The sequence below is a fragment of the Protomyctophum parallelum genome (assembly GCF_964188405.1).
Source record: "Protomyctophum parallelum genome assembly, chromosome: 15".
NCBI classification, from domain to species: Eukaryota; Metazoa; Chordata; class Actinopteri; order Myctophiformes; family Myctophidae; genus Protomyctophum; species Protomyctophum parallelum.
In genome coordinates, this window is record NC_139710.1 from 26,192,538 (window position 1) to 26,217,420 (window position 24,883).

General features: G+C 42.1%; 1 protein-coding gene across 1 annotated transcript in view; it reads right to left on the reverse strand.

Moving 5' to 3' along the window:
• The window catches only part of adgrv1 (adhesion G protein-coupled receptor V1), a gene marked incomplete at its 5' end in the record, with an annotated part of 354,615 nt that overhangs the window by 170,429 nt on the left and 159,303 nt on the right, over positions 1 to 24,883 (reverse strand). Inside the window, 8 exon segments of the mRNA XM_083783399.1 lie at positions 201 to 501; positions 1,311 to 1,531; positions 2,846 to 2,995; positions 3,473 to 3,715; positions 4,628 to 4,847; positions 5,739 to 5,937; positions 6,048 to 6,190; positions 7,401 to 7,648. Coding sequence (XP_083639525.1) covers positions 201 to 501; positions 1,311 to 1,531; positions 2,846 to 2,995; positions 3,473 to 3,715; positions 4,628 to 4,847; positions 5,739 to 5,937; positions 6,048 to 6,190; positions 7,401 to 7,648 — 1,725 coding nt within the window.

Consider the following 24,883-nt stretch of genomic DNA (forward strand, 5'->3'; position numbering starts at 1 on the left):
TGTAATGGATTAGTACTACATTGCAGTATCGACACTTTTACTTAACCCATGTTGGACGCGAACCCCTTTCGGTGTTAGCATTATGCCATGTGCTTGAGCTATTGAAAAACTGCAGATCTACAAGCTCATAGCGCGCCACCGAGTGGCGCGCCACGAGCTTGTAGGTCTGCTATTTTTGGAGGATTTCCCCAGCACCTCACCTGGCTGCTGATGTAAAGGGTCACGGCGGCGAACGTCTCTCCGTCTCTGACCAGCAGCCGTCCTACAGCCTGGCCCCCCAGAGGACCCCCCCCCTCCTCCCCCTCCTCCTCCGTCGCCCACGCTCCGCTGACCCGGTAGCCCACGCTGGCGGCGCCGAACGGCCCGGCCCGGCGGCTCACGTTGAGCAGCAGAACTCGGCTCACGTCGTCGTCGTCGGGAGCGGCTCCAAACAGCAGCTCTATGGACTGGAGGGCGGGGTCCAGGGCAAACACGCCGTGGGGCTCGTCGTTGGCACCCACCCTGACGGGGACGGGGACGGGACGGGGGGAGAGTTCAGTTAAACGGTAAATGAAATGGAAAATGTCTAATCTATTATAACGGATTCCTTTTGACAGGGACAATAAAACAAACAATGTGTCGAGTTATATAAAAAGAAACAAATCGTTTCGTTGGATCTGAGCGGCGCATGCACGCTGTTGCACCACTCAGTTCACACGGGTGTGATTTCTTTTTATAATAATGGTAATAATAAAAATAATATAATTTCCAAACTTTGCACACTCTCCCTGGATGCCAACGAAGAACCTCTGCCCAAACCTTTCCAGAACGCCATGTTATAGCGCCACCATGAGGCAGCTTTTCACATTTTTTACGAGCCAACATTGGCTCGTTTTTACTTAGGTTCGTAAACAAACAATACAGTTTCAGTTCGTTATCGTTTTTGTTTATTATAGTTTTTATTCAGTTCAGTTAAAGTGTTTAATGTGTTTTTTTTCCTTTTTCTTTTGCGTTAATTCATTAGTTTAAAGGTATATTCAGTGATTTCACTTAATTCAAATATCATTTTTTTTTTTTTTTTTTTTATAATCGTCTCTACTATAGAGTGTGCTGACCATACAAGGAGTTCCTCCCTGTCCCCAGTTAACCCCTGGGGGTCAAAAAAACGTAGGTTTAGTTTTTGGCTCTCTATCCTGATTGGATGAAAGGCTTTGTCTCCTAGCCAAAAACGAAACCTAAGGTTTTTTGAGTGAAATCACTGAATATACCTTTAAGTACCTCGGGTGGTTAAATAAAACAAAAGCCAAACTAAATGGGGAATGCAGTGAAACCTGATGCGGGCGGCGGTGCGGTTGGGGTCGGCGTCCAGGGTGGCGCCGCCCTCCACGGAGGCGAGCAGCACGGTGTAGAGCTCCTCCAGCTCGGGCACGCCGTCGGGCATCAGGACCAGGACCACGTCCGCATCCCGCTGGCCCTCCACGATCAGCACGGAGCCCCGCAGGAACGCCAAGTCACCCGCCACCTCCGACTCACTCTGCACCTCCCAGTGGACCTGATGGGAGGGAGGGAGGGGGAGAGAGAGAGTTCCATTGGTATACTGGCTGACCCATTCTGACCTGAGATCAGATTCTGAAAATGTCTTCTACACCCTGACAGTTTTCTGAAAAAGCTATGTTCCTGTGTCAGTCGTTCTTCGATTTTTCAAAAAATAGCGGACCTACAAGCTCGTGGCGCGCCACTCGGTGGCGCGCTATGAGCTTGTAGGTCTGCTTTTTTTTTCAATAGCTAAAGCATAACATAATGCCAACACCAAAAGGGGTTTCCGCCCAGAATGGGTTAACCGTTTACAATTAATCCAGAGTGATTTACAGTGCGCACGGTAAACATAAGGTAATACATCAAATAACATGTATAGAGTTAGTAATCTAGGATCATGGGTAAACCACAAACCTATTATCAGTCTAAACAGTATAATATAAAAAAAACAATATAGAGATGCCAGGTCAACAAATGAACCTGGAATCTGTCTTAATAACATGCCATCTATCTAAATGACATTTTAACCTTTGCATAAGCCTGAAATGTTGCCAAGGCTAGGGCCAAGGCTAGGGCCAAGTGTTACGGGTTATGGGCTAGTTATGGCCCCCATTAGGGTCCATTTGGTCCCAAACTATAAACGGGCTGGACATGAGGGTCCTCGGACGGCACGTTAACCCATTTCGGGGCGGGAACCCCTTTTGGTGTTTTAAACATTACTAGCCCTTACCCGTTGTGAGATATTTGCCCCCGTTTGCGTTTTCACATTTTTAATTCACAAATAAATTCATTATTAATCATTAATGTGTCAAATCGAAAAAAGGGCTTTGTGAAGACCTCCATATTATTATGGTCAATGAGTGAAAAGTGGGAGTGACAGTGTGGAGCTATGACAGTGTTTCTGACACACACACAGACAGACTGACACACAGACATTGACTGAATTGTAGTATGATGATGTTATAATTTAGCTATTGAAAAAAAAGCAGATCTACAAGCTCATAGAGCTTTGGAAATCACACCCGTGTGAACTGAGTGGAGAAACTACCCCTGAGTGTCACAACAGCGCCCCCTACTGGTACTCATTCCCGTGCTCATTAACGTCACACGGACACATATAGGTGAACACGGACATTGCTGTTCCTTGGAGTGGTTGCACCACTCAAAAAAATCGTAAAAATGTGCAGCAAATCTTGGAATAAAATTATACATTCTTTCAAAGTGAATGTTTTTAACTCTGGTCTAAATGGGTTAAGAACCAATGGTTTTGCAGGACGCCGATAATGGATGATCAAACATGGACATTGTTGTAAGGTTTTGCTGATCTCACAGTGACGTTCCCCATGACTCCCTCTCTGCGCATGACGACCAGGGTGATGTTACGAGGTCCCTCCTCCTCTGTGGGTTCACTGTAGACGTGCTCTGTGAGAGACGCTGCCGTGAACTGGACTATGCCGTTAGGGTCACCGAACTTCTCAATCTGCATGGGGACGAGAGGAGAGGAGAGGAGAGGAGAGGAGAGGAGAGGAGAGGAGAGGAGAGGAGAGGAGAGGAGAGGAGGAGAGGAGAGGAGATGTAACACCCGGAATTTCAGCCTCTGTGGGGGGTATTTATATGCAAATATCATGACCAATGGCATTGCAATGAACATCAATATTGACGTTTAGGTGAAAAAAGAACATACATTTTAATTCATTCATTCATTCATTGAAATATGTTGTATTATTGCAACGCTGGGTGTTACACTACAGGGTTAAAGCCTGGAACCTTCTTTGGTGAAGAATAAAAGTATTTATAACTTAGACGTACGTACATTAACTATCACGAGATAAATTAGGTGGCATCAGAATGGCATAGATTGGCATACTCGACAGATACCAAAAACGACATTTTAAGATTTTCCCCGATACCGTTATATATCGGCGTCGGAAAAACAACTCTAGCTGAAAAAGGTCACCTTGAGCGTGACGGAGCCGGCGCTGGAGTCCACGTCCATGTCCCCCGACAGGATGCTGAGCTCCACCGTGAACTCCTCCTCCACCTCCACCTCCCCGTGGGGGAGGATCTCCAGCCGGATGGAGCGCGTGGTGCCCTCCTCGCCGTCCTCAAAGTGGAAGGAGCCGTTCACGGGCGCCCTGATGTCCGTGTTGAGCGCCGGAAGGACCTCTCTGCTGTTGGGGCCCAGGATCGTCCAAGCGACCTGTGTCGAATATAAAAAGCAGCAGTATAGCAGCCTGGAGTAAGATCGTGCAGGCGACCCGTTTTGCGAAAACGTGTGGGTTCTCAAAATGCATTTTGTGTTCTAACTTCAAACGCAAAGAATGATGTAATGCATTTGTGCACAGTATGAGCACAGGGTGATGCATTTCTATACAAGTATGGTAAGCTACAGTACCTTAACCCATTCTGACCTGAGATCAGATTCATACGAGGTTTCCACTGGACACACACTGGTCTGATGAACCCATTCTGACCTGAGATCAGATTCTAAAAAATGTCAGTCGCTCTTTCGATTTTTCAAAAATAGCAGACCTACAAGCTTGTAGATCTGCTATTTTTCAATAGCTAAAGCACGACATGATGCCGACACCAAAATGGGTTCCCGTTCAGAATGGGTTAAAATAGATGCAGACCTATTTGACGGTGCATAAACATAATTGCCTTCACATTAATGAGCGTCAACGAGCACCAGCTGAACACACCCACCCACACACACACACACACACACACACACACACAAACACACACACACACACACACACGTATGAGACTGGTGTCCGTCTCATTTCTCTCCAAAAGCCCTTGAATTATTATGATAGAAAATGATTAAAGATTAGTCCTCATGATAATCTCACACTTCATATCGCACACACCATACCCGTTACTTTCATTAGCTCTCTCCCAACAAAAATAATATATATATATTTTGGAAATTGTTCCAAGGGCCACTAGGGGGGGGGGGGGGGGGCATTTGGCCTGCCATTTGAAGACCCCTGGGGTATAGGGGGTTCCCCAAGATCAACATATGATTATTGTGGGGGGTTCACGACAGAGTTCGGGGGACCCTTGGCATTATTCGACAAACCAGAGAAGGCTTTTTCCACTCCCTTACCGTGGCGTCGCCGATCCCCCCGGCCACCCTCTCCAGGAGCAGGGTGAGGGTCAGGGTGCCGTCGGGGTTCCCCAGGGTGACCAGGGTGTCGTTGACGAAGCGCACCCTGCCGCTCAGGGAGTCGCTCTTGGCGATGGTCACCGTGGCGACGCGGCGGCGCCCCAGGACGGCTCCGCCCGTGGGCCCGAACAGCTCCACCTCAAACGCCTCGGCGGGTTCACTGGACGGGAGCAGACCGAGAGACACACCAACGCACACTTCAAGAACGGAGAATGGACTTCGCGGGGACCCATTTTGGTGTCGGCACTATGTTATGCTTTAGCTGTTGAAAAATAGCAGATCCACAAGCTCATAGCGTGCCACCGAGTGGCGCGCTACGAGCTTGTAGGTCTGCTATTTTTCAATAGCTAAATTATAACATAATGTATGCAACCACCAAAAGGGGTTCCCCCTCAAAAATGGGATAAAAAACATGAATAGACCATGATTAGCAAACAACAATTAGCCAACAAAGTGATTATATAGACTGAATCATAATAAAAAATCACACACGTGTGAACTGAGTGGTGCAATTCCCCCCCCCCCCCCCCCCCCCTCTCTCTCTCTCTCTCTCACTCACTCTCTCTCATTAGAGTCACTACCCCTCTCACTGTTTCTGGCGCCCCCTACTGCTATTATTAAGTCACATACTCATGCTCACACAGACAGACAGACAGACACACACACAAACAAACAAACAAGGACATTGCAAGCTGGTTGTAGGAGTGGTTTGCACCACTCAAAAAATAAAAAAAATCTGCAACATGGTTGAAATACATGATGACTCATAGACATCTTACTACATACATCCCAAACAGTGGATCGGGACCCATTTCTGTGTCGTGGACCAGTTTGTATGGGTCACAATTTTGTTTGATTTGTTTGTTATGTACCGGGTACCCCCCCGTGTAATTCCTATATAGCAGATCTACAGGCTCACATCGTAGCACGTTGTGACCTTGTAGATCAGCTCCTTTTTTTTTGGGGGGGGGGGGGGGGGGAATCATTCAAAAACACATAACAATGACGCAGGTTCGGATGACATCAGGCAAGCTGTGCGAAAGAATCTCACTAGTCAAGGTCGTCTAGGACGGTGACGTTGATGCGAGCGCTGTCGTGGCCGGGGGCGAAGGTCAGCGAGCCGTTGGAGAGGACGTAGTCCAGGCCCGGGGTGGCGCTCAGCCCTCTGGACAGGAAGCCGGCCGACACCGTGCCGTACGTACCCACCCTCCTCGCCACCACCAGAGACACAGAGCCCGCCTCCTCCTCAACTGTGGGTGTGGGAGGAATTTAACATCAACAAGTCAATCAATTCACATTCTTGTGAGTGTTGTGTTCCTGTGTGAACTCCAGAATGGTTTAGTTTAGTGTCTTAAGTTACCAGTGAAGTGCTCCTGTGTGAACTCCAGAATGCCCTCCACGTTGTCATTCTGCAGGATGACCACGGTGATGGAGGACTGATCACCCGCGGCTGGAGGCAGGTCCAACTGCAGCCCGGACTCTCTCACCGTGTAGTCCACAGCACTGACCAGCAGGGGGAGACAAAGCACTATAAGTCACTGGCAGGTGCTGGAAAGCAACTACTGTTATTAACCCATTTTGGGGGCGGGAACCCCTTTTGGTGTTTTAAACATTACGTTGTAATTTAGCCATTTAAAAATAGCAGATCTACAAGCTCATAGCGTGCCACCGAGTGGCACGCTATGAACTTGTAGGTCTGCTATTTTTGAAAAATCGTTCAAATGTGCCTCAAATCTTTCCGAAAATTGTCATGATTTAGAAAACCTTTTTTTTTTTTTCGACGTCAGGCCTGTACATTACCTAAATTTTACTACTAAGTACTATACATTTTACTAATAAGTACTATACATTTTTAGACCTGAGGGCCGGTTCTAAAGAACAACCTCTGAATCAGAGACTTTAAATATATATATATAAATAATAAAAATAAATAAGACAACTTTGCTAAAATATTTTCTTCTCAGCCTCTGTAGGTGATAAATATGCAGGCACCAACCTGCACATGCGGAGCATTTAGGGGTTCAGTGTCTTGCTCAAGGACAGTTAGACACCAACTCTGGGGGAGCCCAGGATCAAACTGTTTTTTTTACAGGCCTTTTACTTGTAGCAGAGCATTTCTACATTGTGGTATTAATACTTTTACTTAAAGGGATATTTCACTTCCCCCCCCCCCCAAATTGGTGATTTTATTGTCTACTCAGGCTTTTGGGAGCACCCCGGTCAGTTTTTAAGTTGCTTGATTCAGTATTTAGATATTTGTACAATAATACAATAAATGAAAAAGGTAACCGCGAGGGCAGTATGAAGTAAGTAAAAAACCCACTCTAGTAGTATAATGGCCAATGTCAAGACTCAAGAGTGTGTTCTGCCAGGTGCTTGAAAAGCTGCATTTGCCACTTCTCTAGTGATGACCTTAGTAGACACTTTTTCATGATTGGCTGCCTGTAGTCTAAGCCAAAGGGAGACCCATTAAACCCACAGTTTGAACGGCATAAAAACCCATACTCTGAACGCCGCACGTGACGCTGTATTGGCTGCTGTTGTGTAAGGGGTTAACACCTGTGACGGACGGACGGAGCAAGTGGCAACAGAAGTCCATACGTATCATTTTTGACAAAAAAAAAGTTTGAGAACTGCTCATTAAAAGGCATTTGTAAGAATGGGTCTCAGGTCTTACTCTTAATGAGCTCATTAGGCTAAACGACTCCAGTACCTGACATTGAGCAGCTCCACGTCGGTGATGTGGAGCTGGAACTCCTCGGGTCCCTCGGGGAGGCCGTCGTCGTGGATACGAAGGGTGACCAGTCCTGCGGTCTGACCCGGGGCGAACAGGAGGCGTCCGGAGGCCGGGGCGAAGTCCTGTCCACTGAGCGCCGCGCCGCTGCCCCCTGCAGTCTGTGTCTGGTAGCTCACCCACACACTGCCCAGGGTGCCCAGGGAGCGGCTCACCGTCACGTTCACCTGGTGGCCAATGAGGAATATTACACGGTTCAGGAGTATAGTTCATTCAGGAAATGACTTGTTTTTGAGCGGTGCCGCCACAGTGTCACCGCTCACTCCCAACATATCTGTTTTTAGTAAAAACTCAAGTGTATTTTGAAATCCAGAATTGTACTTGTAAGGGAGTATTTCTACATTGCAGTATTGCTACTTCTACTTAAATAAAACTATTGAATACTGTGGAAACGATGCAGAATGGTGCTTTCTTCGTGCCGCTACATCAGGCTGTGTTTATCCTTGAAATGAATCAAACTGTTGAAACTTTCGCTCATGTGATGAAAGGTAGTTCATCTATGGGGAGGGGGGGGGGGCTGGAGGGGGGGTAGCGAGCCTGTTGTGAGCTCTGGTTTGTGGATAAGCCTGTCAATCTGTCTCATCCGCCAATCACGTGGTTGCATGTGGCCGGTGGTACAGAGGGGAGTCAGGAGACAGCTAGAGTAGGTGACAGTCTGTTGGCGTCTAAGTTTAAGTGGGAGTCTATAGTCTAGTACGAACAATGTCAAGATCGTTTATTACCATACTGGACCGGAAATAAAAATGTTCACGTCAAGTAGATTCCGATCCCAGCTGGACAGCTGGTAGATTTGAAAAGGAGTGCGTCTCCAAAGGCCTTTCGGGTGGGTGGTGTCAGGAGAACAACGGCTCTACCAGGAGGCAGGGACGCACGCTGATGAAGCCCAAATAAACGCACACAGAACAGAACAGGTATGTATTGTTTTTGTCGCTCTCAACTTGTCTTTCATCTTCTTCAGTAGGCTACAAAAGCCATTTCCAAACTGTCGGCTGTGGTGACCCCCCCCCCCCCCCCCCGTATGTCGCGGGGGCTTCCCCCAATCCAACCCTTGATGCCGAGTGCCAATCGAACCGCGTCCTCCCAGTCTCACGGACACGCTGGCCTTGTGGTTACTAGGAGTATGTGTAGTGATAAATATCCCCCCTCGTCCGACTTCCCTCCACAAAGAACACAGGCCGTTCTGTGTTGCTATAGACCAAGATTATAATGGTTTAGTTTTTTTCATTATAGTTTTAGTTAGTTTTGAAATATTTGTTTTCTAATTCAGTTAGTTTTAGTTAGTTTTTAGAGCGGGCTTGCTAGTTTTTATTTAGTTTTTTTTATTTTGGTGAAAATGCTTAGTTTTAGTTTTTTAATGTATTTTTTAGTTTGAATTAGTTTCAGTTATAATTAAATGTTTTTTTAATTCTAGTTTTAGTTTTTTAGTTAGTTTTAGTTAACTATTACAACCTTGCTATAGACAACACTCGGCAAAAGCCAGAAGCACTGCGGTGAGCAGGTAACACCCGAACGTCGCCACAGTCTGGAAATGTTATCTTAACACGGGGGAGAATAGAGGAGTGTGCTTTGAACTGTAGATAAGAGCTGAAATGAATGAATAAAATAATTCATACAGTAGAGAAGGAATGTGAAATGACTGAGCTGTGTGTGTGTGGGTGTGTGTCACTGAGCTGTAATTGGTTAGTCTAGAGAGTTAACAAATAGGGGTTGAGTCACTCAACCCCTGCGTGCGTGCATGCATGCATGCATGCATGCATGCATATGCGTGCAAGAGAGAGGGAGGGGGGAGAGAGAGAGAGAGAGGGTGTTTGTAAATATACTGTACCTGTCACTGAGCTGTTATTGGTCTGTCTAGTGAGCCAACAAACAGGGTTTGAGTCACTCTAACGCGCCCACCCCACAGGCCTAGTACATTAAATACAAAAGTGTACAGATGGATCTTTTATATGAAAAAAGAAATACATTTTACTGCATCCACGTTGCAACTAGTATCACTTGCACCTGTTATTGCACGGCCTCTGCAGCTCTACACAGTGCTAAGGCTTTCTCATGGTACATTTAAAAAATGTCTTCCTCTCAAAAGGGGAGGGGACGTCCCCCCTCCTCATGAAACTGAGGGTGTCCGCGCTGCACCCATGCTCAGAGTAACTTCAGGTGGTCCGACAAATCATTGTGTGATGGGGAACATCAGACGATCTACAAGCTCACAACGGCTTGCATCGCGAGCCGATGTGAGCTTGTGGGAGCGTACCTATATGTTCCCCACTTACCCCCGCAAAAAAGGTTCTATGTTCCCCGCTTACCCAAAAATAATTCTATGTTCCCAGGGTTCTATGTTCCCCACTCAAATAAAAAAAGGTTCTATGTTCCCCATTATGCTATAATGGTTCTACGTATGTTCCCCATGTTCCTCTAAAAAAGGTTCTATGTTCCCCATTTAGCTATAATGGTTCTACGTATGTTCCCCATGTTCCTCTAAAAAAAGGTTCTATGTTCCCCATTTAGCTATAATGGTTCTACGTATGTTCCCCATGTTCCTCTAAAAAAGGTTCCATGTTCCCCATGTTCCTCTAAAAAAGGTTCTATGTTCCCCATGTACCTCTAAAAAAAAGGTTCTATGTTCCCCGCTCACCCAAAAATGCAGGAAATAATCATTTTGAATTTCAAATTATTAATATCATCTCTAAACACACATAACGGAACATAATTGGGTGACGCACGCACACACACACACACACACAGCGTCTAGTGGCTCTGACATGTGCTCCGCTGCTGCGGCTAATGACGAGCGGCCGTGTATGGGAAGCTGTTTAGGCCATAAATGCATAGTCAACTCGCACATACATGTATACTTCTCTTGCACATACATATGTATATTGGTACTTCACTTGCACATACATGCATATCTCACACACATGCATACATACTTCATTCGCACATACATAAATTCATTTGTTATGGCAAAAATGGTGTGACCATCTTGCGAGCTTCCTGTTATTTGAAGTGAAGTAATTATGTGCAAATGAAGTATTTATATATGTGTGAATGGAGTATGTATGTATGTACAAGTGAAGTATGTATGTATGTGCAAGTGAAGTATTTATATATGTGCGAATGAAGTATGTATGTATGTGCAAGTGAAGTATGCATGTATGTGTATGTGAGATATGCATGTATGTGCAAGTGAAGTACCACTATATATGTATGTGCAAGAGAACTAAGTATACATGTATGTGCGAGTTGACTATGCATTTATGGCCTAAACGGCTTCCCATAGCCGTGTGTGCGTCCTCGCAAACAGCGAAAATAGCCGATCTGCATGAGGAATAGGCTAGCAGCACTCTCGTCGGGAGGGGGGCAGCACAAATATCCTACGAGTAGGGCAACCAAATGGTCAGCTACGTCCCTGATGCGAGCTCATCATTCCATAAAAATGAGCCATGAGTTGAATGAGTTGCTGGCAGGCAGCTAAAACGAGAGTGTAGCTTGCTCGTTAGCTGTCTCCCTTTCATTAATTTGTTCCACCTGTGTAGGCTCTCAGAAGCGCATTGTGTGTGTGTGTGTGTGTGTCACTGTGTTTGTCTCTTCTGCCGTCTGCAGGACTTTCAAATTATTGTAAACACAACATGAACATAGTAGGCTACTCTTATTATGCATATCGCATTCTCGCCGAGATATATTTCTGAGTAAAAAAAAAAAAAAGATTATAATAAAAAAATATAATAAATAAAAAAACTAATGGTCCAAGGCCATAAATTAAGATTCGAGTGCCAACCTTAACGAGGGAACATGTGAACCCTGAATGTTCGGGGACAGCCTTAACACACACACACACACCTACTTTTGGGGACCGGAACACACACATATGCCTACTTTTGGCAACGCTCTTATCATATCTGTATGATATCAGTGATAATAGACTCAGTGTTCTCGGCTATATTCATATAATCCTTAATTCCCATGTACTAATTTAGACAGAAATTAAAGTGGGTCATTTTTGCAATTGTAACAGCTGAAATCAATAATGGCCACTATCAGTATTCCGATATTAACCTGCAGGGCGCATGTGGCTCCCGAGCCACTTGTAAACAAAGTACCACCTGAGAAAAAAAAAAGTCTCTCCAGGTACTACCATTATAACTTAATGTTAAAATACAGTAGAGCAGACTTCCGGCCTACCCATATTCAGCTATATCACACAGGAGGCAAATGTAGTCATAATAAGAATTTGATTTGTCTATTCTTTTTTGAGTGGGGAACATATAACCTCTTTTTGGTTGAGTGGGGAACATATAACCTCTTTTTGGTTGAGTGGGGAACATAGAACCTGGGGAACATAGGGATGACCCTGAGCTGGTAGATCGGCTATTTTCGGAGAGTCGGTGTAGGGGGAAAAGATCAGACCAAGCCAACGGTGAAGTTGACTAAATGTTGAAGGTTTAAACGTCTGAAAAAAAGAATCAACTCAAATTAATTCATTTCAGACCTGTGTGGAGTCCAGACTGCAGGTGAAGATGAACTCTCCAGACTCAGCCAGGGACATTTCTATTAAACAGGAGGAATCTGAAGACATTTCTATTAAACAGGAGGAATCTGAAGACGTTTCTATTAAACAGGAGGAATCTGAAGACGTTTCTATTAAACAGGAGGAATCTGAAGACGTTTCTATTAAACAGGAGGAATCTGAAGACGTTTCTATTAAACAGGAGGAATCTGAAGACGTTTCTATTGAACAGGAGGAATCTGAAGACGTTTCTATTAAACAGGAGGAATCTGAAGACGTTTCTATTAAACAGGAGGAATCTGAAGACGTTTCTATTAAACAGGAGGAATCTGAAGACGTTTCTATTAAACAGGAGGAATCTGAAGACGTTTCTATTAAACAAGAACCTGAAGACGTTTCTATTAAACAGGAGGAACCTGAAGACGTTTCTATTAACAGTTTGACTGTTTTTTACGATTAACCCGCATTTTAATCAACCCCCCTTCACTGCCGAGATTGTTGTATTACCTTTAGAGCATACGCTGAATTATTTGGGCTTTTAATCCGCGAAAATCCATCAAAAAAAGCTCCCGTGGTTTGTTATGATCTGTGTGTAGCATCCACCAGTAGTAGTAAGGGGTACTATTATTCCCCAGGGACCATAATGCCTCCCAGGGCGGTCCCTAGAGGGGTGGGCGTGGCATTTTAGCATTTTCCGATGACGTCATTATATTGATTGTGCTGATTGAAGTATCCCTTATCTGAGGATCTCATCAGAATGATCCTGTTTGGGTGGACTTTGCCAGTTTGGCAATCAATGATCATTAATTTAAACTATTTCGCAATTACAGTGGTACTGTGTACATGCCAGTGAAACTAATTTTAAACCGACTTCTGTGACAGTAGGTTCTGTACAGGCTGTGTGGCTGTGTGTGTGTGTGAGTATTGATTTTGCATGCTTGGATCAATAGTTCGTATATGGGTCGTGACAGGGACATGCTTTTGCTGGGTGTGTGTGTGTGTGTGTGTGTGTGTGTGTGTGTGTGTATTGCTCTTACTCCCATTTTTGGGAAAATGTATTGAATGAGTTATAAGCAGACAAATTATAGCGATGGTTTTTAACAGCTTAGATTATTTCCAGTTTGGTTATAAAAGTCAGAGAGGAACTGATTATGCAACTATCAGCCTGCTTATCCCCATCTTACTAGGCCAGCTTTTTATTGATTTTACGTTTCCTTTCAACCGCAAGCAGTGGTCTCAGTTGTCTTACTGAGGAAGGGGGGACAGTGGGGAGGAATCATACAGAGCATATCTATTATCTCTTCAGAACTGGTACGGGGAAGAAAAAAAAAACTCGTTAGGGATCAATGTGACAAAAACAAAAGAAGCTTGTCATTCATGAAGAGGAACCCGTGCAGGCCATTACAAATGGTGGACAAATAGTGGAGGTAGTAGACAGTTTTAAATACTTAGGCAGATATATTGACAGCAAACTCATTTTCAGTGAAAATACTGAACAGATTTTTAAAACTTGTAACCAACGTCTCCACCTACTACGCAAGCTCAACTCCTTTAGAGTGAGCAAGCATATCGTGGAAACAGTCTATAAAAACCTGATAGAGGGAGTCTTGTGTTTTAACATGGCAATGTGGTTTGGCAATCTAAAGGTCAAAGGAAGAAGCAAGCTGCAGCGAATAGTAAATCTAGCCTCAAAAATAATTGGGAAGAGACACCAGCAATTAGGCTGTACATACATATATATATATATATATATATATATATATATATATATATATATATATATCATAATATAGGCCATGATTATGAATTGATTACCCTGGACCGAATGGAAACAAGACAGCAAGGACTTTTATCAGTGATCCCTTTGGATATGTGGTTGACTGTATCCTGTACTGATTACACTTCTGCCAATAATGTATTCAGTCAGTGAATCAATAGCTATTCCTCAGTCCCCATTGTATTTCACTGTACTATGGCTCCCCCTAATGGCCGTTTTGTCCCCAGTATGGTGGAGCAGAGGTGATGCAATCTGCATCACAATTGTCAATGTGTGCCTCCGTGTTGACAGTCCACACTTAGTTACTACATATGGAATATACATTTGGATCTGGGTGTTTTTCAGCAACACTAACTCAAAGGTAGGAAGCAACTTTTCAATCTACTGCATCTGTGGGGTGAAAATATTTGTGTTAAGTGTTGTTGATGGAGTTGTGACCGTTTGTTTTTTACTGTTTGGTAAAGTTTTGCATGGTTCAGGTTGTCTTAAGGTTTTGTTTTAATGTATGACTTGGATTATTTTGGTACGTGGTGACGTATTTTGTGACAGTTGTATGGTTCATGATGTCTTATTGTTTTGTTTTAATGCATGACATGGGTTATTTTTGGTATGTGATGTGGTGTTTTGTGACATTTGCATGGTTCACGGTGTCTTAAGGTTTTGTTTTAATGTATGACATGGGTTATTTTTGGTATGTGGTGTGGTGTTTTGTGACAGTTGCATGGTTCATGATGTCTTAATGTTTTGGTTTAATGTATGACTTGGGTTATTTTTGGTATCTGATGTGGGGTTTTGTGACATTTGCATGTTTCAGGGTGTCTTAAGGTTTTGCTTAATGTATGACTGGGTTATTTTGGTATGTGATGTGGTGTATTTTGTGACATTTGTACGGTTCAGGGTGTCTTAAGGTCTTGGTTTAATGCATGAGTTGTATTATTTTGGTATGTGATGTGGTGTTTTGTGACATTTGCACGGTTCAGGTTGGGTTAAGGTTTTGGTTTAATGTATGACATGGGTTATTCTTGGTATGTGTTGTGGTGTTTTGTGACATTTGCATGGTTTAGGGTGTTTTAATGTTTTGTTTTAATGCATGACATGGATTATTTTTGGTACGTGATGTGGTGTTTTGTGAGTTATGCATGGTTCAGGGTGTCTTAAGGTTTTGGTTTAATGCATGAGTTGTATTATTTTGGTAAGTGGTGGTGTATTTTGTGACATTTGCACGGTTCAGGTTGGGCTAAGGTTTTGGTTTAATGTATGACATGGGTTATTTTTGGTATGGGGTGTGGTGTTTTGTGACATTTGCATGGTTCAGGGGGTCTTAATGTTTTGTTTTATTGCATGACATGGGTTATTTTTGGTACGTGATGTGGTGTTTTGTGAGTTATGCATGGTTCAGGGTGTCTTAAGGTTTTGTTTTAATGCATGAGTTGTATTATTTTGGTAAGTGGTGGTGTATTTTGTGACATTTGCACGGTTCAGGTTGGGCTAAGGTTTTGGTTTAATGTATGACATGGGTTATTTTTGGTATGGGGTGTGGTGTTTTGTGACATTTGCATGGTTCAGGGGGTCTTAATGTTTTGTTTTATTGCATGACATGGGTTATTTTTGGTACGTGATGGGGTGTTTTGTGAGTTATGCATGGTTCATGGTGTCTTAAGGTTTTGTTTTAATGCATGACATGGGTTATTTTTGGTACGTGATGGGGTGTTTTGTGAGTTATGCATGGTTCATGGTGTCTTAAGGTTTTGTTTTAATGCATGACTTGGGTTATTTTTGGTATGTGGTGTGGTGTTTTGTGACAGTTGCATGGTTCAGGTTGGGCTAAGGTTTTGGTTTAATGTATGACATGGGTTATTTTTGGTATGGGGTGTGGTGTTTTGTGACATTTGCACGGTTCATGGTGTCTTAATGTTTTGTTTTATTGCATGACATGGGTTATTTTTTTTTTTGGTAGATGGTGGTGTATTTTGTGACATTTGCATGGGTCAGGGTGTCTTAATGTTTTGTTTTAATGCATGACATGGGTTATTTTTGGTACGTGGTGATGTATTTTTGGTATGTGGGTATGTGGTTGGGGAATTTTTACATGGTTCATGATGTCTTAATGATTTGTTTAAGGTATGAGTTGTATTATTTTGGTAAGTGATTGTATGTTTTGTGGCATTTGCATGATTCAGGTTGGCTTAATGGTTTATTTTAATGTATGACTTGGATTATTTTTGGTATATGGGAGTGTATTTTATGGCGTTTGCATGGTGCATGGTTCAGGCATCCCCCGGGCATGTCTGTGGCCGTTTGAGATGTGAGGTTGGGGTTAATACTGAGTAATGTACGGTTAGTTCATGGTAGTAGGGTACATGTTTAAAGTAATCATGTATATCATACTGGCGTAACTAAATTTGAAATGAGCTGACTGGACTATGTATTTTTTAGATGAACGCAGTATGTTGTTCACCTACAATTATATGGATCGATGACTAGAGTAGATTGACGGCATTTTACAATAGCTACTATTAGGTATTATTGACATTTAAAGTTAGATAGACTATAGTCTATACTACATGGTGGTATAGGCATCCATGGATTTCCAGGGAATTCAACTTGAATCTGTAGACGGGGCCTGTACACAAAACACAATGTTTTGTGTTGACAATAACTACGAGGCAATAACAGCCATCATACTAGTAAATATTATGTATACTAGTTAAATTATCTAAACTCGGTGATTTGGCATAGACATTTTTCACGACACATAGGAAGAGTCTAAACTACATGCATAATAATAAAATATGGTTGAATGTTTCAAATAGTGGATAGTTAGATTGGGTCATGCATGTTTTTAATACAAGCGCCTTAACATCACCATGTCTGATGGTGCAGTGTGTAAATGTATCAGGTTATCTACATGGTGTATACTAAAGCATGTAACACTGATGTACCGATGTTTTTCCAAGAGTTCAGAATGTATAGTTTAGAAAATTGTGTAAGTCTATACTATACGAGGTCTTTAGATCATGGTTAGCACCAAATATCATACCAAAAGTCTGTATCTTATGTTTATCAGGTTTTATTTTGATCAGAAAATAGACAATTATGCAGATGAACATACACTGTAGCACAACATGGAGCAAAATGTACAAGACAATGATTTCACCAGGACATCAAATATACTCAGTCATCAGCTATTTCTAATGTGTATATATATATATATATATATATATATATATATATATATATATATATATAGCTATATATACAACGATGCAATCAGGTCAATCATAGTGGCAATAGTTATGTCCTTGATTATTATTTTTTGGATCATATCAGGGTAAATCCTTCCAGTAATGCAAATAAGATGTACATAGCCTATGGATTCTTGACATTGGCAGTGGTCCTATCTCAATACCGCTAGTTCTCAATATCTTAATAACCCCCGGTATAAAATCATCAGTCCACAACTTGTTCATTAAATCTTTAAAATGATTGTAGAAGTAATATCGGGGCGTAATATTCAAACATGTGTGCTCGGTTTGACTAGAATGGGCTATGCGGCAGCCGTTGCAATCATCCTTCATCTGTTCGGTTATAGCGTTTGCGAGTAGTTGACCAACATGTATTTTCAGAATATCTGTAAGATTTGTGGGGTTTGTCCCACCAAACTCATCCAAAGTCAGTGGCCAATTCAGGGGGTATGGCGGCGAAAGCAATGGTGTGTCGGAGGCTGGAGGGTCATGGGGAGCAGTTGAATTTGGGGCTGATAGGTCTACCGTCTCAAAATACTCTGTGTCCCCCGCACCATAGCCCCAAAATGCCCTCTCAAAATGTTCATCGTTCTCCGGATCATAGTCGCAAAATGCCCGGGCATCATCATATTCATCGCTGTCCGTATCTGCAGTACTGATGTTATGCCACCACGGGGGGGTGTATACACGGTCCATTGCGGGTCCATCCACCATGAGAGGTCCCTTCATTCGAGTTTGATTCTCCCAATGAAGAAGTAGAATCCTCCATGGTGCGTGAATGGCGCAATATACCGGCAATAATGAGTTAGCATTTTACCTATAGTGTAGGAGGGGGTGGGCTGGTAGCTGCAATTGTTGGTCCATCGGTTTCTAGATCAGAGTGGGGCGTGGGTGCATCGTTTTCTAGGGCGCTGTACGAATCATGATTTACACGACGGTTATCCATTGAGAATAATGTAGCGCCAGCTGGCTTTGGGGGATCACCGAGCGAGAAGCTACTATGTCTGGGATTACCGAACGAGAACCCCGTAGGTCTGGAATGGCTTGTCTGGTAATCCACAAGCCTCAGTTTCTTTTCATTGAAGTAGTCCATTGATCGTGAATCCACATATTTGGCGCCTCTAAGGTAGCCTTCCAGTAGGTCCAGAGATCGATTCTCTATAGTTGTGAAGAAATCCAAGGCTTCACACATCACATGCTTTAGAATCCCTAAATCATCCACACCAACGGCTAGTTGGATTGGAAAGCATTTCTCTTTCTCCATGATACTCTTAGGTCTTTCAACTGGGGTACCGCATTGAGATTTGTATCTTAGTAGCAACCATAAGTTTGACCTAGAACAGTCAACGATGAAGCCATCAGTGTCACTACGCGATGGTATTTCAGAGCTCACCCGTACAAATCGAGATGGCTTGATATAGCCAGGGTTTATCTTTGTATCCAATTGCAAATACTTACAGAACTCAAGAATAGGAGGGACCAATCGCTCAAATTCAGATGCATAGATGCGTATGTAAGGCAGCCGGTCTTCAAAGATACTGTCGCCTGTTTCCAATGTATAGAGTTCAATAAATCGCTGATTCTTGAAGGGAAAAAACGACAGACGAATTTTCCGCCCGTCAGATAAGGTCCAAACTTTCCTATTCCCATCTTGGTAGCAGGTAGAGTACATGTTGTCTTTCTTTCTTCGCTGGCAGCTAGTGTCTCTATTGTAGGATTACTCAGTTATGTAGGGTTATTCTCCGTATTTAAGAACATCCCCGGAGAGGTGGAGCCTAAAGAATAACTGCCATACTAATCATGGCCGACCTTTGAGGTCAAACAGGGTTTTGTATACAGTACCGGATACGTTACACCCCCAACAAAAGAAGGAAGGATCATCACCAATGCATAATCGTGATTAGTTACAATAGTCGCAAAGTTTAGTATACTACCACCGTAAGAACCTAACTAGAATCTAACACCGGTAATAGTGTAAATATATATATATATATATATATATATATGAAATAAAAACAACAATGAAGATATGTTGATTTTTTTTTAATTACTGAGAAACATAGCACGTATTTACACAAGTATGTTACACATTACATTTAATAGACATGTTCAGTTCATTCCCATTCGCTTTGGGGTTTCAACCAGGTAGAGTTGGGTTTCAACCATCTAGTTTTTAGGTGAAGCAGACGCTGAGATCGTCGACATGCCTTGGGTGCAGACAGAGGGGAGGGTACGTCCTCATCACCAGAGTCTGCAGGGGATGGTGGTGGATTGGAGTAGTTCTCTGGTTCAGAGTCCGGTGCTCGGGAGGACGGGGTTGTAAGGGAGAGGTGTACAAATTCCGCATTTTCGGACAGTCCAGGAGTTTTCTTGCTCGTAGTCATGTCCAATGGTTCGATGCTAGCAAAATATTCCTCATCCGTATCGATTATTAACCCGTCCGACTCGAAGTCCTGCTCATCATTTCTCGACATATGGTTACTTAGCAGCTCCGCGGCCATGATCTCGTCCTCTGCCCTCTCTTTGTATAATTCAAAATCACGGGTATAGACAAATCTACCCCATGTTGAATTATATTCCTCTAGTCTGAGAGGGGTAATATACGGGCTATATGACTGGTGCTCCACAGGTTCAACGGGGTTACGTGGTTTACCCATAGCCTCCATGACTAATACTGAGAGGAGATAGTTGATGACAAATGGTGTTTCCTTAGAAATTATCTCCTATAGCCTTATCCTCTGGTGTGAATAAGCCTTATCCTCTGGTGTGAATAAGCCTAACTCTCTTTGCTCTATACATACATCTAGATCTGAGCCCTCCCTTTTAATTAGTTTGTTCCTTAGCTATACACCCACCCCTCTCACTGATTATTCATGGTAGTGTCTACAATACATTTACACTGATACATTTCATCTAGGCTATTAACTTATGTTGTCGTCAGCAGTTTCAAACCAGTATCTAAAAAATAATACATGTTTCTACATGTACATGCATCAATTTTTTTTGTTAATTATTAGCCATACGATTTTGGACAATATTGATCAATATACTTTATAATTTAAGGTTGGAGAGTCCACGGCATAGGCTATATAGAGTAGATGCATAGATGTAGATAATATCCTTATTGCCGGTATATTGCGCCATTCACGCACCATGGAGGATTCTACTTCTTCATTGGGAGAATCAAACTCGAATGAAGGGACCTCTCATGGTGGATGGACCCGCAATGGACCGTGTATACACCCCCCGTGGTGGCATAACATCAGTACTGCAGATACGGACAGCGATGAATATGATGATGCCCGGGCATTTTGCAACTATGATCCGGAGAACGATGAACATTTTGAGAGGGCATTTTGGGGCTATGGTGCGGGGGACACAGAGTATTTTGAGACGGTAGACCTATCAGCCCCAAATTCAACTGCTCCCCATGACCCTCCAGCCTCCGACACACCATTGCTTTCGCCGCCATACCCCCTGAATTGGCCACTGACTTTGGATGAGTTTGGTGGGACAAACCCCACAAATCTTACAGATATTCTGAAAATACATGTTGGTCAACTACTCGCAAACGCTATAACCGAACAGATGAAGGATGATTGCAACGGCTGCCGCATAGCCCATTCTAGTCAAACCGAGCACACGTGTTTGAATATTACGCCCCGATATTACTTCTACAATCATTTTAAAGATTTAATGAACAAGTTGTGGACTGATGATTTTATACCGGGGGTTATTAAGATATTGAGAACTAGCGGTATTGAGATAGGACCACTGCCAATGTCAAGAATCCATAGGCTATGTACATCTTATTTGCATTACTGGAAGGATTTACCCTGATATGATCCAAAAAATAATAATCAAGGACATAACTATTGCCACTATGATTGACCTGATTGCATCGTTGTATATATAGCTATATATATATATATATATATATATATATATATATATATATATACACATTAGAAATAGCTGATGACTGAGTATATTTGATGTCCTGGTGAAATCATTGTCTTGTACATTTTGCTCCATGTTGTGCTACAGTGTATGTTCATCTGCATAATTGTCTATTTTCTGATCAAAATAAAACCTGATAAACATAAGATACAGACTTTTGGTATGATATTTGGTGCTAACCATGATCTAAAGACCTCGTATAGTATAGACTTACACAATTTTCTAAACTATACATTCTGAACTCTTGGAAAAACATCGGTACATCAGTGTTACATGCTTTAGTATACACCATGTAGATAACCTGATACATTTACACACTGCACCATCAGACATGGTGATGTTAAGGCGCTTGTATTAAAAACATGCATGACCCAATCTAACTATCCACTATTTGAAACATTCAACCATATTTTATTATTATGCATGTAGTTTAGACTCTTCCTATGTGTCGTGAAAAATGTCTATGCCAAATCACCGAGTTTAGATAATTTAACTAGTATACATAATATTTACTAGTATGATGGCTGTTATTGCCTCGTAGTTATTGTCAACACAAAACATTGTGTTTTGTGTACAGGCCCCGTCTACAGATTCAAGTTGAATTCCCTGGAAATCCATGGATGCCTATACCACCATGTAGTATAGACTATAGTCTATCTAACTTTAAATGTCAATAATACCTAATAGTAGCTATTGTAAAATGCCGTCAATCTACTCTAGTCATCGATCCATATAATTGTAGGTGAACAACATACTGCGTTCATCTAAAAAATACATAGTCCAGTCAGCTCATTTCAAATTTAGTTACGCCAGTATGATATACATGATTACTTTAAACATGTACCCTACTACCATGAACTAACCGTACATTACTCAGTATTAACCCCAACCTCACATCTCAAACGGCCACAGACATGCCCGGGGGATGCCTGAACCATGCACCATGCAAACGCCATAAAATACACTCCCATATACCAAAAATAATCCAAGTCATACATTAAAATAAACCATTAAGCCAACCTGAACCATGCAAATGCCACAAAACATACAATCACTTACCAAAATAATACAACTCATACCTTAAACAAATCATTAAGACATCATGAACCATGTAAAAATTCCCCAACCACATACCCACATACCAAAAATACATCACCACGTACCAAAAATAACCCATGTCATGCATTAAAACAAAACATTAAGACACCCTGACCCATGCAAATGTCACAAAATACACCACCATCTACCAAAAAAAAAAATAACCCATGTCATGCAATAAAACAAAACATTAAGACACCATGAACCGTGCAAATGTCACAAAACACCACACCCCATACCAAAAATAACCCATGTCATACATTAAACCAAAACCTTAGCCCAACCTGAACCATGCAACTGTCACAAAACACCACACCACATACCAAAAATAACCCAAGTCATGCATTAAAACAAAACCTTAAGACACCATGAACCATGCATAACTCACAAAACACCCCATCACGTACCAAAAATAACCCATGTCATGCATTAAAACAAAACCTTAAGACACCATGAACCATGCATAACTCACAAAACACCCCATCACGTACCAAAAATAACCCATGTCATGCAATAAAACAAAACATTAAGACCCCCTGAACCATGCAAATGTCACAAAACACCACACCCCATACCAAAAATAACCCATGTCATACATTAAACCAAAACCTTAGCCCAACCTGAACCGTGCAAATGTCACAAAATACACCACCACTTACCAAAATAATACAACTCATGCATTAAACCAAAACCTTAAGACACCCTGAACCATGCATAACTCACAAAACACCACATCACGTACCAAAAATAATCCATGTCATGCATTAAAACAAAACATTAAAACACCCTAAACCATGCAAATGTCACAAAACACCACAACACATACCAAGAATAACCCATGTCATACATTAAACCAAAACCTTAACCCAACCTGAACCGTGCAAATGTCACAAAACACCACATCACATACCAAAATAATACAACTCATGCATTAAACCAAGACCTTAAGACACCCTGAACCGTACAAATGTCACAAAATACACCACATCACATACCAAAATAACCCAGTCATACATTAAGCAAAACCTTAAGACACCCTGAAACATGCAAATGTCACAAAACCCCACATCAGATACCAAAAATAACCCAAGTCATACATTAAACCAAAACATTAAGACATCATGAACCATGCAACTGTCACAAAACACCACACCACATACCAAAAATAACCCATGTCATACATTAAAACAAAACCTTAAGACACCGTGAACCATGCAAATGTCACAAAACACCACATCACATACCAAAAATAACCCATGTCATGCATTAAAACAAAACAATAAGACATCATGAACCATACAACTGTCACAAAATACGTCACCACGTACCAAAATAATCCAAGTCATACATTAAAACAAAACCTTAAGACAACCTGAACCATGCAAAACTTTACCAAACAGTAAAAAACAAACGGTCACAACTCCATCAACAACACTTAACACAAATATTTTCACCCCACAGATGCAGTAGATTGAAAAGTTGCTTCCTACCTTTGAGTTAGTGTTGCTGAAAAACACCCAGATCCAAATGTATATTCCATATGTAGTAACTAAGTGTGGACTGTCAACACGGAGGCACACATTGACAATTGTGATGCAGATTGCATCACCTCTGCTCCACCATACTGGGGACAAAACGGCCATTAGGGGGAGCCATAGTACAGTGAAATACAATGGGGACTGAGGAATAGCTATTGATTCACTGACTGAATACATTATTGGCAGAAGTGTAATCAGTACAGGATACAGTCAACCACATATCCAAAGGGATCACTGATAAAAGTCCTTGCTGTCTTGTTTCCATTCGGTCCAGGGTAATCAATTCATAATCATGGCCTATATTATGATATATATATATATATATATATATATATATATATATATATATGTATGTACAGCCTAATTGCTGGTGTCTCTTCCCAATTATTTTTGAGGCTAGATTTACTATTCGCTGCAGCTTGCTTCTTCCTTTGACCTTTAGATTGCCAAACCACATTGCCATGTTAAAACACAAGACTCCCTCTATCAGGTTTTTATAGACTGTTTCCACGATATGCTTGCTCACTCTAAAGGAGTTGAGCTTGCGTAGTAGGTGGAGACGTTGGTTACAAGTTTTAAAAATCTGTTCAGTATTTTCACTGAAAATGAGTTTGCTGTCAATATATCTGCCTAAGTATTTAAAACTGTCTACTACCTCCACTATTTGTCCACCATTTGTAATGGCCTGCACGGGTTCCTCTTCATGAATGACAAGCTTCTTTTGTTTTTGTCACATTGATCCCTAACGAGTTTTTTTTTTCTTCCCCGTACCAGTTCTGAAGAGATAATAGATATGCTCTGTATGATTCCTCCCCACTGTCCCCCCTTCCTCAGTAAGACAACTGAGACCACTGCTTGCGGTTGAAAGGAAACGTAAAATCAATAAAAAGCTGGCCTAGTAAGATGGGGATAAGCAGGCTGATAGTTGCATAATCAGTTCCTCTCTGACTTTTATAACCAAACTGGAAATAATCTAAGCTGTTAAAAACCATCGCTATAATTTGTCTGCTTATAACTCATTCAATACATTTTCCCAAAAATGGGAGTAAGAGCAATACACACACACACACACACACACACACACACACACACACCCAGCAAAAGCATGTCCCTGTCACGACCCATATACGAACTATTGATCCAAGCATGCAAAATCAATACTCACACACACACAGCCACACAGCCTGTACAGAACCTACTGTCACAGAAGTCGGTTTAAAATTAGTTTCACTGGCATGTACACAGTACCACTGTAATTGCGAAATAGTTTAAATTAATGA